This window comes from Rhinolophus ferrumequinum, chromosome X, assembly GCF_004115265.2.
Source record: "Rhinolophus ferrumequinum isolate MPI-CBG mRhiFer1 chromosome X, mRhiFer1_v1.p, whole genome shotgun sequence".
Classification (NCBI taxonomy): domain Eukaryota; kingdom Metazoa; phylum Chordata; class Mammalia; order Chiroptera; family Rhinolophidae; genus Rhinolophus; species Rhinolophus ferrumequinum.
Window position 1 is genome coordinate 124,831,347 of NC_046284.1, and position 17,595 is coordinate 124,848,941.

Consider the following 17,595-nt stretch of genomic DNA (forward strand, 5'->3'; position numbering starts at 1 on the left):
CCGCCCCGCCTGTCCGCTGGCGGTGCACGGCGTGACGAAGCGGTCCCCTCTTCCCCCCCTCGCCCCCCCCCACTCTGCATGGCTGTGATTTGTTTTTCCGCCCAATCGCTGGGCGGGGACCTGCAGGGCACACGAAGCGACATCCTCACTTTGTCGTCTCGCAGGAGGGACGCTTCCGGTCTCGTCAATGGCCGTCGTAGTTACAGGTTGTGTCACAGATGCCCTTTACGAGGTCGGCGAAGTGTTTCTCTCCTTATGTGCCTAGTTTGTCGGGAATGTTTCATGAGAGTAAGTTTTGAATCTTGTCCAATTCTTTATGATCGTGGTTAATCATACGGTGTTTTGTCGGTTCACGTTGGATGTTACCAAGTCTGTTTACCGGGATAAACCCCGTTAGCTTTATACACAGCTTTATAACACAGCCAATAATCTCTGTTAGCTGTGGCTGGGCTCTGCATGCTGACACGTGCGAGGTCCGTGTGTGACATCCTGTGTGTGACGTCTGTGTGTCTCCTGACGTGTGTGACATCCATATGCCCGTGTGCTGGTGTGTGTGACATCCGTGTCTGTCTGTGTGCCGGCATGTGTGTGACATCTCTGTGTGCTGTGTGTAAGATACGTGTGTGACATCCATGTGTGTGACATCTATGTGTCTCCGTGCTCACATGTGTGACATCCATATGCCCGTGTGCTGGTGACATCCGTGTGTGTGTACTGACGTGTGACATCGGTGTGTGTACTGACGTGTGTGTGACATCCGTGTGTGTGTACTGACGTGTGTGACATCCGTGTGTGTGTACTGATGTGTGACATCTGTGTGTGTGACATCCGTGTGTGTGTACTGAGGTGTGACATCGGTGTGTGTGCTGACATGTGTGACATCGGTGTGTGTACTGACGTGTGTGTGACATCCGTGTGTGTGTACTGACGTGTGTGACATCCGTGTGTGTGTACTGATGTGTGACATCTGTGTGTGTGACATCCGTGTGTGTGTACTGAGGTGTGACATCGGTGAGTGTGCTGACATGTGTGACATCGGTGTGTGTACTGACGTGTGACATCCGTGTGTGTGTACTGACGTGTGACATCGGTGTGTGTGTGACATCCGTGTGTGTGTACTGAGGTGTGTGTGACATCCGTGTGTCGTGGTCAGGGCGGCCGTTGGGGCTCTCTACTGTAACGCCTTCTGCGTGGGTGTCAGGCCCGCCCTGGCCTCGGAAACTGAGTTGGGACTTTCCTCTTTCTCTGCTTTCTGAGGGGCGTGTGCCAGCTTGGTGACTGTTCTTTCTTGAAAAGCTTTATAAAAATCAGGTAGGATGGTAACTTTAATTAGTTGTTTCCCCCATTTTGTCTGCAAGTGGGAGCTTCCCATTCACTTGTGAAAATACTTTCCTGGAAGTCCAGTCGCAGACACAGAGCAGTGTGAACAAATGTCCCTGAGTTCCTGCCCTCAGACCACGTTCTCGACACAACCATCACTGCCCATTGGTGCTGAAGGGGGCACTCGGGAACTTAACATGTGGAACACTCGTGGGTCCCAGAAAGCGGCGGGGGTTGTCGGGCTGCTGGGACCCGCGTGTGTCTCCGTGCTGCTGTGACGTGTCCTTCCAGTCGTGCAGTGTGGGGCCTGCGATGCTGAACTTTCCCTGAGCTGGGCGTGGAGATGTGGCTAGAGCCAGGGCCTGTTCTGGGGGCCTCGCCCCGCCCCCGCCCCGGCAGTTGACTAAATACCACCCTCTTTACGCGGGTATCTGACTGATTTGGGGGCTAGTGATGCCTCCTTTCTGGGAGCTTCCACGTGTGTAGCTTTCAGAGTCGCCACTGCAGCAGGTACAGTGTTCTGCACCTGGGAAGTCTGGGTCCAGGGTTGCCACCTGCCCGCCCCAGGCCCATTCTGTCCCTTAGTAGCCCTGTGACTAGGGGACTTGACGTGTGTGCCTCAGTGTCCTCCTTTGTCAGCGGTAATGTACGTGCCTCCTGCGTTGTCCTGAGGGTTTCCAGTGGCTCGTGGGAAAACATTTTTAAAACTCACTCAGAAAGCGGGGAGTCAGGGTGCCTGCCTGCCTTCCCTCTGCCTCCCGCTCTTAAATTACCGTTACGAGTTTGCAGAACTAGTAACCTTTCCCCAAAGTTCGCCTAGAAGGGGACACATGAACGGCAGGCTTCGTTCTGTTTGCATTAAAATTTCTGGTTTCTGGCCAGATTTTAATGGAACAGCTCGGTCAGTTTTAGGTCCGTCCCGAGCTTTGCTTCACTTGTAGACACCCCTCAGCACTACAGTGGGTACACGTGTGCGTGCGTATGAATTGGAAACAAACACTAAACCTAGAGAAAGTGCGTTGCAGTGGGGGAGTGTGGTCTCACCTGCTGGCAGCACACGCAGGTGCACGGACGGGCGCGTGGGGTTTGGCTCCCTCTGCCCCGGGCTCTGGTCACTTCACAGTCTGCCCCTGGCCCGTCTGTCGGGCGAAGTCCATGGGGGTCAGACCTTGGAATCCCAGAGGACAGTCAGAAGTGGGAGGGAAGGACGGTGGCTTAGGGCCGACCGAGGGGACGTGGCAGAGAGAACACAGGACGCGGCGGCCCCCAGGAGAGTTTGGGGGGTAGGGGGTGCTTGGATGGTGGGGAGGTTGAGGGAAGAGAGAGACAGGCAGTCTGAGGCTGCGTCCTGTGTGAGCCACCTAGGCGAGGTGCAGGGAGAGGCCAAAGTGGGGAGCTGGACAAAGACCGGTGGCTGCTGGGGGCGTGGGGGTGCAGGGGGGCCACGGGATGTTTAGGGCCCTGAAAACGCTCTGTACATGACGGTTAACGGTGGGTGATGTCACGTCAGGGTTCGTTTGTCCAGACCCAGGGAGCGCAAGCCAAGAGCCAAGAGAGAGCGCCAGCCAGGGAACACTGACGGGTTAGTAACGGTGCAGGCGTGTCTCCTGGGGTGTGAGGAGGGAGGCGGTGGGAGGGGCTGCGGGGCCTGTGCTGTGCTGTGGGAACGCCCCCCCCCCTTTCTGCGCTTTCTGCTCTGAGAGCCTGAAGCTGCCGGGAAAGTGTTAGGAAGGGAGAGCGAGGGGAAGGTGGGTGGAGTCTGGGCTTTGGATGGGTAAGCAGGGGTCGTTTCCTGGATGTCTCTGTTCCCAGGACAGGGAAAGTTAGGGAGTATCCACCTGTCGGAGACTGTGGGACAGTGTGGTTGGGACCTGGGGTCCTGTGATTTTGGGGGGCTGACGAGTGGCCCCTGGGGTCCTGTGATTTCGGGGGGCTGACGAGTGGCCCTAGGGTCCTGTGATTTTTGGGCGTCTGACGAATGACCCCTGGGGTCCTGTGATTTCGGGGGGCTGACGAGTGGCCCCTGGGGTCCTGTGATTGCAGGGGACTGACGAGTGGCCCCTGGGGTCCCGTGATTTTTGGGGGGCTGACGAATGGCCCCTGGGGTCCTGTGATTTCGGGGGGCTGACGAATGGCCCCTGGGGTCCTGTGATTTCGGGGGGCTGACGAATGGCCCCTGGGGTCCTGTGATTTCGGGGGGCTGACGAATGGCCCCTGGGGTCCTGTGACTTAGGGGATGGGTGGGGACGCAGCTCTACACTGGGAGGGAAAGACCCGTCTGGCTCCTTGTGAGGCCTGGTTCAGGACAGGCTGCGTGTGGAGTGCAGGCCCTCAGTCTCGTTGGGGCCGCTCAGGGTCTTCCCCTGTGTGTTCTCAGGACTCCTGTGTTTCTCCGTTTGCTTTCTTAAGCAAGCACTGAGTACGCGCTGTGCGTTGAGCTGAACTCGGCATGACGCAGGGCCTGGACCTTTTCTGTGCATGTGGCTGCTACGCCTGACACGTATACACTCGATGATAAACCTGGGGGTGGGGGGTGACAGGAGGAGGACACGGAGACAGAGAGGCCCGTCCTCTGAGGGGGTGTTACTTAGACACGTGATGGTTCAGATGGGAAGAGGCTTCCTGGGGGCAGTGGGCTGAGCAGACCCCATAGAGCTTCAGGGTGGTGGACCCCAGATGGGGTCTTGGGGCTCGTGCCGTCAGGGGCCCCGTGAGGCGCTGCCCAGAGGGCTCCCAGGCCAGCTTCCTCACAGAATCAGACCCCCCCAGGGCCGCCTCTCCCCTCGGGAGGCAGGACAGCCTGGGAGAGTGTCCTGTGAGCTGGCCCGTCGCCCCGACTGTAATCCCCACTTAATCCTTGTGTTTCTGCCCCAACTCAGGGCAGCGCGGCTGTCCTTGGCGTGCAGAGCCGAGCCCCACGCACAGAGCACTTGTCCCACCGGAGGCTGCTTTTTGGGTGGGCGTGGGGACTCTTCCCGTCTCGTATCCCCCAGGATTTTTGTGCCACTTCAGTGGGTGCAGGCTGAGCCCCGAGGTCCTGCTGTGCAGCTGCGTGTGTGTGAACTCGCCTCTGTTACTGCTGAGAGATTCTTCCTTCCGGAAACGGACTCAGACTCTTGAGGCCAGACCTCTGGGGGCTTTGGGCCAGCAGTGCCCGATGTGGGCCGAGTGCCGCGGCTCCCACAGCCCTCTTTCCTTCCTGGTGGGCAGGGAGGGGGCGACTGGGGGGTGAGCTCATCCGCATTTCAGGCCTGGCCCACCTGCTTCCCTCCACCCCCTCTGGGCAGCTTCGCACTCACCAGGTCACATTCCACCTTCTCAAACACCGCTCGCTGGATCGAGTGGCTGGCGTGCTCTAAAGTCCTGACTAAGTCCCTCCCCGATTTTTTAAAGGAAAACGTTCGCGTGCTGTGGCAGTTTCAATATATTTTCCCAACTCTGAAAGTGGCGGGAGAGGGGCGGGGCCGCAGACCCCCCTGTGGGCTGTGTTTTTAGGGAGGGAGCAGCTGCGCTGGACTCATCCGGGCCCTGGGCCCAGGACAGCCAACTCTGTGACAGGTTCCGTTTTGTGCTGGACACACTTCACTTCTCTGCAGCCTGCCTTTGTCCCCTCCCTCCACAGAACGGCCGGCGGCAGTGTCCCCAGGTCATCTCTCCTGCTTCCTCGCTCTGCCCGCGGGTCTGAGCCGTCCGAGCTACGTCTGCACTGCCCGCATTGCGAGAGCAGCTCTGGGACTTGTGGCCGTGGGGCTGCCGCCTGCCCGCCTGCCCCGCCGGCTGCCCGCTCAGCTCTGCTCCGCTCCTGCTGCCTTCCCCCACCCTCGGCCATGTGTCCTCCTCAGCCTGTGGAATGTGAGTGGCCCAGGGCCGGCCCCCAGAGCGCCTGGCCCGCCCGGCACGGAGCTCGCTGAGCCGGCTCAGCCCTGCACCCTGACCGTCCGGGGCACCGCTGCCGCCCCAGCCCGCGGCCCCACAGGCCCACCCCGTGAGCAAGCGCCGAGCCCGGGGGCCCGCGGCCCATGCGAGCCGACATGCGGCTCCGGGAGCTGTCCCTGCGCCAGGACCCGGACCTGAGGCAGGAGCTGGCCGCGCTGGCCCGCGGCTGTGACTTCGTGCTGCCCTCCAGGTTCAAGAAGAGGCTGAAGGCCTTCCAGCAGGTGCCGGGCAGGCGGCGGTTGTGTGTGTGTGTGTGTGTGTGTGTGTGTGTGTGTGGTGGGGGCTCCCTCCTGGCCCGGCCGGGTCCCTGTGAGGTGGGAGCGCGGGGGAGGGGGGCGCACACTGGGGGTGCGTCTTTGTCCCTGTGGGGAGCCAGGTGTGCCCTGCGGCCTGGGGAGTTTGCTCCGGAAAGTTCTTTAGAGGAGCACTGCCTTCAGTCTGCTTTCCTGGCGTGTCCGCAACTGCTGCCCCCGAGTGCACAGCACACTGACAGTGGGGTGGGCCCGGGGTCTGCAGAGCCGGGACGCGGCAGGGGAGCTGGACCTGTGGAAACACTGGGCTTTCCCCGCGAGCACGCGCACAGGCTGAGTGCAGAGACTTCTGTGGGATTCTGCGGCCTGCCTGGGCCGCGGTGATTCTGTCGGGTGATGCCCCAGCCGGCCCCATTCTGTGTGGGACTGGCGCCTCGCTGGGACGGCCTGAATGGGTGGCACTCTGCGAGGAGCGGCTGTGCTTCCTGCAGGGCTTTGCCGCTGCTGGAGCTGGAGCGCACAGTTCAGCGTTGTCAGTGACGAACTGGCTTTGAGCTTCCTGTTGATTGTCATGTGCGCTCAGTGAAACCTGCCCCTCGTGTCTGCGTTTAGAACTCCTTTGAGCTGAGCGTGTCATTGGAAAGTAGGGGACTTCCCATGACCTCTCTGCAGTCCTTTGGAAGTGGAGGTTTCCGTGCCCACGGAATGTCCCCCTCCCTGCCCTGCCCCTTGGGTGGGTCCCGTGCAGGGGTGCGGGCGCGCAGCAGGCTTCACGCTCACCTCCCAGTGTCGCCTGTCTTGCTTCACAGACTGTGGCACATGTAACGCTTGCCAGTTTTCTCTGCAAGGAATTAATGTAATCTCGTGGCCTAAAAAAAGATCCATCGATTCAGACCGTCCTGTTTGGGGGGAAGAGACCTGCTTTGCACCCATATTTTAATCAGAATGTTTTCTAGGATCACATTTCAGTTTTTGCATGACTTCTGAGTTCTTTCTATCTGTCTTCTGTTCTGGGTTCCAGTCTCCCACGTGTTGTGTGCAAGTGGGTTGCGGCTGCCTGTTTAGTCCTTGTTTTTAAGGCAAGTCTGTGTAAACCCATCTTAATTTGGAGACCTGGAAAGTGGCCTCAGCAGCAGGACGGTGCTGGGTTAGACTTCAGGAAAGCGGATGCTGGGTGGTTAATTCCCTGTAAACGGCCGCTAGGGTGTCCCGTCAGTTTGTGAAGCCTTCTGCTGTCACCTCAGTCCTGTCACTTCACGTCCAGGGGTTCCCGGCAACCCAAGAACTGATTCGTGAAAGTCTGGATTGCTTTCGGAAGCCTTTTGTGTGTCTTACACAAAGTTCACTGTTTGGGAAACAAATTCTATGGATTCCTTTAACAGGAAGTCATTTCTCGTTACAGAAAAATGTGTTTCAACAGTGTTTCTCAGGAGAGACAATGTATGTACTGTAGACTGTCCCCTGAGGTGCAGGGGTGAATCAGAGAGAGCCCTTTCCATGGGGCAGTTAGGGCAGGAGGAAACTTGCCTGGCCTCTTTCCTTTACCCCCAGGACGTCTGAGTGTGGACTCGGGACGTGGCCTTGCGTGGGTCGCAAATGCAGGTGGTAGAGTGCGGGCAGAGTGGGGACAGTGGGCGAAGCGGGAGATGGTGGGGACGGTGCTTCAGGTGTGACAGGCGCCCGCAGCCAGGTGTGTCTGTGCAGGGCTGGCTCCGGGCTCTGCCCCACTGCCGTGTCTGCTGCCCACCCATCCTGCCTGGGGACCCTGGGGCCTGCGGAGCCTGGGGCCTGCACACGCTGAGCCCTGAGACTGTCACGCCCGGCTCTGCAGTGTCCCTCAGACCTCGTCTGGCCCAGCTGGCTGCGCTGCTGCCCCTGCCCGAGCAGGACGCTGACCACCCCGCCCCCGGGAGCAAGGCCTCGCTGCGCACACTGGACACAGCCTCCGCTTCCCGGCTCCACTTTGTCACCTTGCTCTGCTGCAGCCTCCTGGGGGGTACTCAGGGGCCATCCCCCGTGACTGCCGTGGACATGCAGCTGGCCTCTCCTCCGTGTGGTGACCGCCCACCCTCCTGCTTCTGGCCTTCAGGACATCCAGCGAGGTCCAGGCCCAGCCGGGTCTCCATGCCACGCAATGGGGGCCCTGAACACCCCCTGGTGCGAGCCCCGGGACCCCAGGATGTCCCTCCAGGAGTCTGCGGGCACAGGTGCCCTCTCACGCCACTCCCTGTTGGCTGCACCCTAGGGGCACCCCCTGTACTGATTCCACACGGAGCTTGTGTGCACCCTGGGCCCGGACTCGTCATGAAGACGCCACGTGGGTTCCACACGAAGGCTTTGTTGCTGGTGGAGCTGGGGTGCAGCCCGCGTTGTGCCGGCAGGCCCAGGGCACAGCTGGGTTTCCGGGACGGGTTGGTGTGGCCGCGCCCGCCACAAGGAGCTGGCCGTGTGCCAGGCAGGCGTCTTCGTCATTGCCCCGGTGACGCGCCTCACGGGGCGGCCGTGCGTGAGCCCCAGGGGCCGCGCGTCCGACACCAAGCGCCTCGTGTGTCTTCCCTTCGTAAGCGGCTGAGCCCCGCGGCAGAATCCCGACACACGCGCACATTCCTGGTCCTCTTGCTGTGTCGCTGATGTCCAGTCCCATCACGTGGCGCTCAGGGAGCGCGGGCGGCTTCCTGTGCCATCTGCTGAGCCGCGGCGCGGCCGGGAGGTGGCCAGCTCCCAACTGTGCCCCGTGCGCAGGGAAGGAATGTGTCCTGCAGCTGTGCTGGGCCGCGGGCTATTTACGTCCTGGAGATTAAGGCTGCAAAGCCCCCGTGTCCACACCGGCCTGTTTTGTTGTCGTCCAGCAGTCGTGGGTGCCGGGGAGCGGAGCGCGGCCTCCCTGCGCTGCCTCTCGGGTCCCGCAGCCTGCACTTTCTCTGCGCTGCAGCCCATCCGCTCAGGTCCCCAGTTTCCACCACCGACCCCCAGCAGGATGTGCTGACTGTCCCTTCCCAGCGACGCCCCGCCTTCCGCCGCCTCTGTGTGCCTCGTCAGCACACGGACTGGCTGCGTGCTGACCGGCCACCGTGAGCTGAAATGTCCCAGGGCACAGTGCCCCTAACACGCCGTCCCCCAGCGTCCTGGCCCAGCGTGGCCGCTGCCACGGAACACGTCCCGCTTTGCGCCACAGCACCGTGGAGACCTGGGCAACCAGCAGCGGTGGGGGCTGTGTCGGGGCCAGGCGTTTCCCCCCGTCACCGTCGCCTGCTGTGTCCCTTCTGTCCTGTGTGTCCTTGCGTGCGTCTCCTATAAATAAATATTATCTTTCCAGTCAGGGCTGGTCTTTTAACCAGAACATTCAGTCCATTGATATTTATTACGCCTCTTGACCCATTTTGGTTTATTTCCACTGTTGTGTTGCTTTTTGCCCGGTCCTTTCTGGCCTCCTGTTTATCTTTTCCTCAACTCCGAGCCTGCAGCTTACCTTTCTCCTAGCTCGCTGCTTCTCCCAGAAATGTCAGCCCCTTAGTTTTCTAAAAATACCAGCAGCCCCAAACCCTCCCCACGCCCATCTCGTCCCCGTTCATTTGTACGCTGTCGTGTGGTCTGAGAGGCGTGTTATGCAGAGCTGCAGTCACGCGTGCGGACTGCCTGGCACGCTCAGTGTTCCCCCCGGGGACCCACAGCCCCACCAGCCGCCCGGCCCTTCCCTCCGCCCCGCGGCACCTGGCCCCGCCTGACACGCGTTCCTCAGCACATGCTCTGCTGCTGGCAGGCTCACTCATGGGGTCGTTTGGGTCTCTTGGTTTTTCCTGATCTACAAGGCTCTCAGTGTCCCTCTCCCTTGACCTTCAGGGGCCGGTGGTAGAGGTGTAGGTCGGCAGCTGTGTTCCTCCGGCCTCTGGTATCTGTTGTTTCTGTGGAGAAGCTGGCGGCAGGTCTGTTTCCTGCTTTGAAGATTATGCTCCCCCCGTTTTTTTCTGGCTGTTTCTGAAAATCTGTCTGGTGTTCTCCAGTCTCACTGCCGTGTGTCGGGCGCGGTCTCGCGGTCGTCCTGCGTGTGGGTTCTGTGCTCTGCCCGTCCAGACCTGCAGCCTTTGGGGCTCCATCCTGCCCTCTCTCTCTGCCTCGTTCCCACGTGTGTCTGCTGATTGCTGGCCGTGAACCGCTCCTTTCCTTAGGACTTTGGGGAGAGTTTTGAGCCCTGAGATGAGGATGGGTTTCTCCTTGCACGACCTTGCTGCTCCCAGACACTACCAGTCTGCACTGGGCGGGAGTGGGGGTATAGATACAGGTCGGGGTGCTGTCTGGTGGGCAATGTGTGGTGCTGTCTGGTATTCTGGGCGACAGTTTCTGTGAAGGGGCAGCAGGGTGGAGGTGAGGATGTGGGTCACCACGGTGGGGTGGGAAGGGACACGTGGCACCCGTGGGGGGCAGCCTCCTGCTGGGGGCGTGGGGGCTAAGGGGATCTCTGCAGGGGCCTGTGGAGACCACCACAAAGGCCTCCTGCACTTGTGTGTGTGCTGCTCACACTCCCGGGCCGTCACCCGTGGCCACTTCCCCCCCCTGTGCAGATGTCCTCCTCTGTCACGTCCCCCGTGGGGGTAGGCGGTCTTCTCCCTTCCTCCTCCCCATCTCATCCAGGGGTCTGGGTTTCCTCTGTAGTGCGTCTGTGCCCAGGATTCGGAGTTCCCGTGCCCTGGTGTCCAGGCTGAACCCTCTTCCCGGGTGGCCTGTCCAGCATCTCTCCTCCCTGAAACAGGGCTGAGCCCGAGATGGCCGGCATCCGTCCTCCTGGAGCTGGCCCTCCCTGTCTCTCAGTCCCTGCGAGTCTCCCTCACCAGGTGGGCGCCTCTCCTGGTCTCAGCCACCTCTCAGCCCAGCAGGGTCCTGGGAGGGTCCGCTGGTCGCCAAACCAAGTTCCGACCTCGTCCCCAGCAGTGCCCACTGCCACAGATTTGCGAGCACGGAGCTCTGCTCAGGTTCCATTTCGCGTAGCTCCCAGCATCGTGTGGTCATCGTCAGAGAAAGGACACAGAAAAGGGGGCTCAGAACTGAACCGCCAGCTGCTAACAAACACCACAAACCACGCACAAAGGCCAGTGGTGCCCGGGGCAGAGCACCAAGCTCCCCACGCTGACCATTTATGGTGCCTTGGAAATTGGGAAGAAAAAGACGCCAAGTGCTGGGCAAAGCACCTGAGCGGAGAACGCACAGGAAAGCGTGACCGCCTTTGCAACCAGTGGTAGGTGCCCACGCCCAGTCCCCGAAAGGTGCTGCCAAATGAGGGAACGTCATGTCTGCCCCCTGCGGGTGGCACGCGCGGGGCTGCTGGCCGCAGGGGAGCACCTCTCGCAGGCTGTGGGCGGGAATTCCCGCGAGAACTGCTGGCCGGCGGGATGCGCGGACACGCCCCACGCAAGCCCATGGCCGCGCAGGGGCTCGCACGCAGGTCACCAGAGACCGGCTTCCTCATGCTCCGGTTCCCGGTTGGGGTGAGTGGGGCTTCTCGCCCTCCGCTCGCCTTGCAGTGACGCCCAGCAGGCTCGCAGCCGGTGGCGGGGACGGCTCACCCGGGAGGTGCGCGCGCGTGGTCACGGCGACCGGACGGCATGCTCACGTGGCGCTGCGCAGCCCGGGATGCACGTGGGAGCTGCTGGCCTGTTTCCCTGCGAGGTCACCGAGGCGCAAAGTGCTCGTTGTCGCCGGGGCCGAGCTCCGGGGGCGCAGGACCCCGCCTGCCACCCTCGCCACGCGTTCTAACTTGTGTTGTTGGTGGTCAAGACGCCGCGAGCCCGGAACGTGTGCGCAGGCACGCGGGGTTTTCCTCGCGAGTGGCACTGAATTTCTGGAGCCGTTGTTCGGTGGCCGATGAGCAGGAAATGTCCACACGTCTGCACAGAATGGGGCAGCGTGGGTCGTAGCATGCTGCGTGTGGGGCGTCCCCAGGACAGCCCCTCCTTTTGGGGTTGGCGTGGGGGACCCAGCAGCATGCCGTCATCCGGCGGGGAAAGGGCCTGATGGGCCGGCCAGGTGCGCGTCCTGATGTCCTAGGATACAGGCCCGTCCCTGAAATGGCGCGAGGAGGCTGAGGGCTGCCCCAGACTCTATATCGGGGCCCCGGGGGCGGGACGGGATCGTGAAGCCCCGCGCAGGTTCCCGCAGCTCCGTGCACGTAGCAGAGGGCGCCGAACAGCGAGACCGGGTGGAAAGTGCTGGTTGGCCCTGCGCTGCGGCACCTGTGCGTGTGAGGCTGGGCGTCCCTGCGTCAGGAAGGGCGGCTGGGATGTGTGAGCACCGGGATTCGTCGCGGGGACCCCGCTGGGGCAGCTGTGTTCTTGGGCCCTCCTGTGCTGTGTGTCCCTGCAGGTGTGAGCCATAGCGTGCTCTCCACCATGCAGGCCTGTGAACGCCTGTGTGTCCAGGGTGTGTCCCCTGCACACCCATCGGTCTGCTGGTTCCCCATGGGCCTGTCGGGCCCTGTGCACCGAGGTACCCAGACCTTGTGGGGGGCCGTGTCCCTCTCAGGCCACATCCTCTGATCGTCTGTTGACCCTCCAGCCCCCGTTGGTCCTCCCTGGCCTCCGGCATCCTTTTTCACCCCTTCCTCCAGCTGTTACTGCGAGGACCCTGGGCTGTGTATGCTGCGTCAGGTCATGCCTTCGTGTCCCCAAGTGTACAGAATGCAGGGTGTGGACTCAGTTGTGTCCACAGGCTGGGTGGTGCTTCCCCGTCACTGCCAGTCGGGGAACGACTGGATGCACGGTTCTTGGTGGCCATCTGTGAGCCGCGGCTCAGGGCAGCTGTTTCTGGCACCCAGAGGCCTGCTGGGTCAGTACAGAGACACTTGTGTCCCCTGGGAGCCAGGGCCCACAGTGCTGGGACAGCGGCTCATTGAGCGTGGCCACAAAGGAGCCTTGGTGCGTCCCCCTCCACCGCCCACCCCTATCGGTGCCCCCAGACCCGCTGGTGCCCCGCTGGTGGCGAGCTTTCAGCAGGTGTTGCGTAACGGTACTTCTACTCTGCAGTTTTAAAGCGCAACCCTGTTTTGTCTACAAAGTACCCTCTGACCTGTAAGTCAGCGCAGGCGTCACTGCACCGGGCGGGCCTCCTGACTCCACTTGTCTCTGAGGTGCGGCAGGTCTCCCAGCTCGGAGTTAGACCCTGGAACGGGGTCTGCTCTGGGTCTCGGTGGCTCTGGCCACACCATGCCCTGTCCCTCTCCGTTCATTGCACAGGATGTGCCACGCGCTGGTGAGAGTGAGACGCAGGCCCAGACCCTTTCTGGGAGGGCCGTGCGCAGGATGGGGTGGGTGGGCACGTGTGCAGGCGTCAGACATGCGGGGGTGGGAACCTGCAGGTACAGGTGTGAGCTCCACGAGAGGATCCCCATCCAGCCACGAGCACCTGCCCGTCCCCGCCCCTGTGCTGACTCTGCCAGGCCCGAGGGGACCCTGCCCCCCGACAGCTGTGCTGGGGTCCCGCCCGGGCAGGGGGCCTGGCAGTGCGTGCCAGCAGTCGCCAGAGGCATGGCACACCATGGTGTGGGACCCCGGGTGTGGGTGGCTCGTGACACGTCAGCCTACAGGGACGGTCCAGAGTTCCACGTCCAGGTTCAGGTCGGGCGGGCTAGGTGCGTTCCCGCTAGATGGGTGCAGGACCCTCATCCCGCACGAGTGCAGAGGCCGTCCCCAGCACCCCCCGAGAGCTCACGGAGCTGTCCCCTGCCTTCCTTCTCAGGTTGGGACGAAGAAGGAGGAGCCGCTGCCGCCTGCCGCCAGCCACAGCATCCCGGCGTTCTACTTCCCCCGAGGCCGGCCGCAGGGCGCTGTGAGCACAGACGCCGTCATCGCCAGGATCGAGGGGACCTTCGCCCAGTTCCCGCACGAGAGGGCCACCATGGAGGACATGGGCCGCGTGGCCAAGGTGCGTGCGTGTCCCCTGAGCGAGCCGGCGTGCTCCCGGCCGGCAGCCTGGCTCCTGTTCTCCACAGACAGGACCTGGTGTGCTTTCACCTCAGTGTTAGGGGTCGCAGCCGCCTGTGGAAGCCCAGGGGCTGGGAGTGTGACGTCAGCGCACCGTGCCTCGCTGGCCAGGCCTGGCGTTCTGGGCGTTCGCGCTTGGCCCCTCAGCGCCCCCTGTGACTAAGCTGCCCCGAAATACTGCCACACCGCGCACGTCGTCAGGCAGTGTGGCTTCTGCTCCCGACAGCGTTTCCTGATAACCCACGTTGGTGGTGTGTGCGGACGCAGCGCCGTCTGCTCTGTCCGGGCGGAACACACCACGTCCCCGTGCTGTTTGTGCCGCCAGGGACCTGTGTCCCCTGCCTTTGTCTACGGTCACCCTAGAGGTGCAGCCCTGGGGCCCAGGCCGTTGTAACCTGGCCTGGAACAGTTGGATTTGCTAGGAAGAGCCCACAGCAGCACGTGAGGGGTCCTGCCCACCTCCCCTCCAGTGCCCGGGCCCCTCCTGGCTGTTTGCTGGGCACGTCCCACCCCCCGCTCTGCCCACCCTGCCTGTGGGCGACCTGCTTCAGAAAGCGATTCTGAGTTTGCCTTTCGGGCTTCCTGCGTGGATTGCTTCTGCCTGCCCTTTGCCTGCAGTGCCACTGGGCTTGCTCTGCCCTGTCTCTCTCCTCCCCTTCCCTCTCCTCCCTACCTTTCTCCCTTCCCCCTCCCTCCCCTCCCCAGCCCCTTCCTTTCCCCCTCCCCTCCCCTTTTCCCTTCCCCCCCGTCCTCCCCGCGTCCTGTGCACCTTCTCTCTGGTCTGATGCTGACCCCATGTCCATCCTGAGAAGGCTCTCCTGCCGTGTGTGCTAACTAACCGCACGTGCGTCCTCCTGCTTTCTATGTTTAGGGGTAGCCCTTTTTCTTTCTGTATCAGCTTTATTGGGACAAAATGCCCAGCCGCACAGCTCTCCCCTTTAAAGGGCACAGCTCAGTGGCCTTAGTGTTTTCGGAGGAGTTGTGCAGCCATCACTGCAGCCCATGTGGTCACCTGGAGAAGCAGCCCTGCACCCTGTGGCTGTCACCCGACGATGCTCGTATCCCTCTCAGGAAACTGCTAGCCCTGCCGTCTGTGGACATCTCACACACGTGGGGTCTCACGCTAAGTGCTGTTTGTGTCTCGTGGTCCCACTCAGAGGGTCAGGACCTCACTGCTCTCACTGTTCTTTCTGTGTCTCATCCACTGAAGGGTGTTTGCTTGTTTCACCCTTGGGCTGCCGTGAACACCCATGTGAGGTGTCGTGGACACGTTTGCGTTTCTGGGGGCCATGTACACCCAGCAGTGCAGTTGCTGGGCCCAGTGTCACACTGCCGAGCCTACCGAGGCCCCCGGCTGCTCTGCACCGCCGTGCACCGCCGGGCAGCCCCGCCAGCAGGGCCTGGCGGGACCGTCCTGCACGCACTCCCTGCCCACGCCGTCTTTCCCGTTGCAGACGTCCCATCCTAGTGTCAGGTGGCGTGTCACTGCGCTTTCATTGGCATCTCTGTAAGGACTAGCGACTGGGCCATCTTTTCACGTCTGATTGGCCATTCGTGCGTCTTCTCTGGGACACGTCCGTGTAGATATGTAGCCCATGTTAAGGGGGGGTCATTTGTCCCCAATGTTGTTGAATTCCAGATGTAAGCCCTTTATCGTATATGTGGTGTACAGCTATTTCTTCCTATTCTCTATGGTTTTTCACTTTTTTGACAGTGTTGTTTAATGCAAAAAAGTTTTTAACTTGGTGAACTTCACTTTATATCATTTTTTTATCTGTTGCCAGTGCTTTTGGGATCGTAGCCCACGAATCATTGCCATATCCCAGGTCATGAACACTTTGGTTTTTTCTGAGTTACAGGCTTAGCTCCTGTGTCTCGGTCTTTGATCCACGTTGAGGCCATTTTTATACCTAGGGGTCCAGCGTCACTCTTTGCACATGGAAATCCCACCCTCCCGGCACCATTTGTGGAAGACACTGCCCATTCCCCAGGGAGTGTCTTGTCCCTTGTTGAACATTGGATGCCCCTGCAGGGCGGCTTGTCACAGGGCTCTGATCCAGGCCGTGTTTCTGTGTCCCTCCTGCAGCACCTGGCTCCATCACTGCTGCTCCAGGCTGTCTTCTGAAATCGGGAAGGGCCAGTGCCCCGACCGTGTTCTGCCAGTTGTTTGGGCCATTGGGGTCCCTGCAGTTCTGTGGGGTTTTAGGATCCGCTTGTCACTTTCTACAGAGATGGCGGCCGGAATTCTGAGGGGGGACTGCATTCACTCCCAACATCACTTGGGGGTGTTGCCACCCTCCCGTCCTTCGTCCGCTGGGACACAGACCTGGATACCTTCCCACTCGTTTATATCTTTAGCTGCTTTCAAAAAAGGTTTTGTACTTGTCACATAGGAGTTTTGCACATCTTTTGTTAAATTTGTTGCAAAGTATTTTTCTTCCAATGCTGTTATAAGTGGAATTGTTTTCTGAATTTTATTTTCAGGTTGTTCGCCACAGGTGTTTACAACTACAGTTGTTTTCCGTGTGTTGGTCTGGCATCCTGCCGCCCTTCTGCACTCGTTTATTAGTTCCGTTACTTTGTAGTGTGTCCGTCCGCATTCCGTCTGTCCGTGACACGTCGTGTGTGAGCAGCAGTCGTTTTGCTGCCTCCTCCCCAGAGCGGGTGCCTGTGTGTGTGTCTGTGTCTTGCGTCACGGCTCCCTGGGAACCCCCAGTCCAGTGGTGGGCAGAGGGCAGGCGTGGGCAGTCTTGTTTTGTTCCCGGTCTCATGGGGCAGGGATCCAGTCAGTCAGCACCGAGCGTGAGGTCCCCTGCAGGGTTTTCAGAGATGCCCCTTTTCGGCTTTAGTACGTTCCTTTCTAGTCCTACTTTATTGAGTGTTTTTGTCAAGAAAGAAAATTGTATTTGTCAGATGCTTTTTCTGCATCTATTGAAACGATCTCGTGTGGTTTTGGTGTGTTACTTTGTTGATATGTTGTGATGTCATACATTGATTTTCCAGTGTTAAACCAACCTTGCATTCCTGGAATGAATCACCCTTGGTCAGGGCGTGTCATCCTTTTCATGTGTTGCTGCATTCTGTTAGCTGGTATTTTGTGGAGGATGTTTGCATCCACATTCCTGAGGGAGGCTGGCTTGTACTTTCCTTGTGACTCCGTCTGGTTTTGGTGTTAGGTGATACAGTACTGCTCTTCGAGTTTGGGGTGGGAAGTGTTCCTTCTATTAGGGATGGCCTTTTTAAGGAATTTTACATGTTTGTTTTGCAGTTTGTAAAAACATACCTGGTTCCAAGGTCAAAACTGAAAAACCAGATATATTCAGATAAGTCCAGATTCTTTCCCTGTCTGTTCAACTCTGTTCTCTTCCTCCCCTTTCAGTGGTTGTTTTCATAGGTTTGGTTTTGTTGTTGTTTCATTTTTTAATGTGGGTGCATACACGTGAGTATGTGTGTGTGTACACACAAACTTGTGTTTCCACTACACGTGGTGTCTTGGAGATCACTGCATGTCAGCAGCGGGTCCTCACGTTGCTGCGTAGTGTGGAACCGTGAGCCAGACCATGTCGGCCCTTTACCTCAGCCCTGTGGGCATGGGGACTGGTGGTGGCTTTGTTGTCCACGTCCCGGACAGTGTGTGAACACCAGCCCACATGTTCATTTCTCATCGGTGTCCTTTCTCCCTTCCTGGTCTCTTCTTTGAGGGTTGATGGATGTGCGATAAACAGCACGTGTTTAATGTGTGCAGTTTACTGAGCTCTGACACACATGGACCCCATGAAACCACCGACACACTGGGGGGGGACCAGCATTTCCAGCGTTCCCTGAACAGCGCTCCTTTCCAAGCCCTCACACCCCCACCCCCACCCCCAAGCTGCCTGCTCGGCTTTCTGTCACTGTGGCTTAGTAGGACCATTGTAGAATTTCACATGAACAGCCACACAGTAGGTCCTCTTTTTTATTGTGGTAAAATTCACATAAAATTCCATCAGCATGTTAACCATTTAAAAATGTACAATTTAGAAGCATGTATTACTTATACAGTGTTACACAAACATTACACTACTTCCAGAACATTCCATCACCCCCAAGGAGACCCGTCCCCATGAGCAGTCACTCCC

The 17,595-nt window shown here is 59.9% G+C and overlaps 1 protein-coding gene across 3 annotated transcripts in view; it reads left to right on the forward strand.

Annotated features, from left to right (window-relative positions):
• PPP2R3B (protein phosphatase 2 regulatory subunit B''beta) overlaps positions 1–17,595 on the forward strand; it is a 42,813-nt gene that overhangs the window by 8,154 nt on the left and 17,064 nt on the right. Inside the window, exons 1-2 of one of the 3 annotated variants that reach the window (XM_033114928.1) lie at positions 268–288; positions 13,233–13,418. In XM_033114928.1, the coding sequence (XP_032970819.1) occupies positions 283–288; positions 13,233–13,418 (192 nt within the window). In that variant the 5' untranslated portion in view covers positions 268–282. Of the gene's footprint in view, positions 1–267; positions 289–4,829; positions 5,478–13,232; positions 13,419–17,595 lie in introns of those variants that run through there. The other 2 variants (XM_033114921.1, XM_033114912.1) reach the window with 2 other exon arrangements.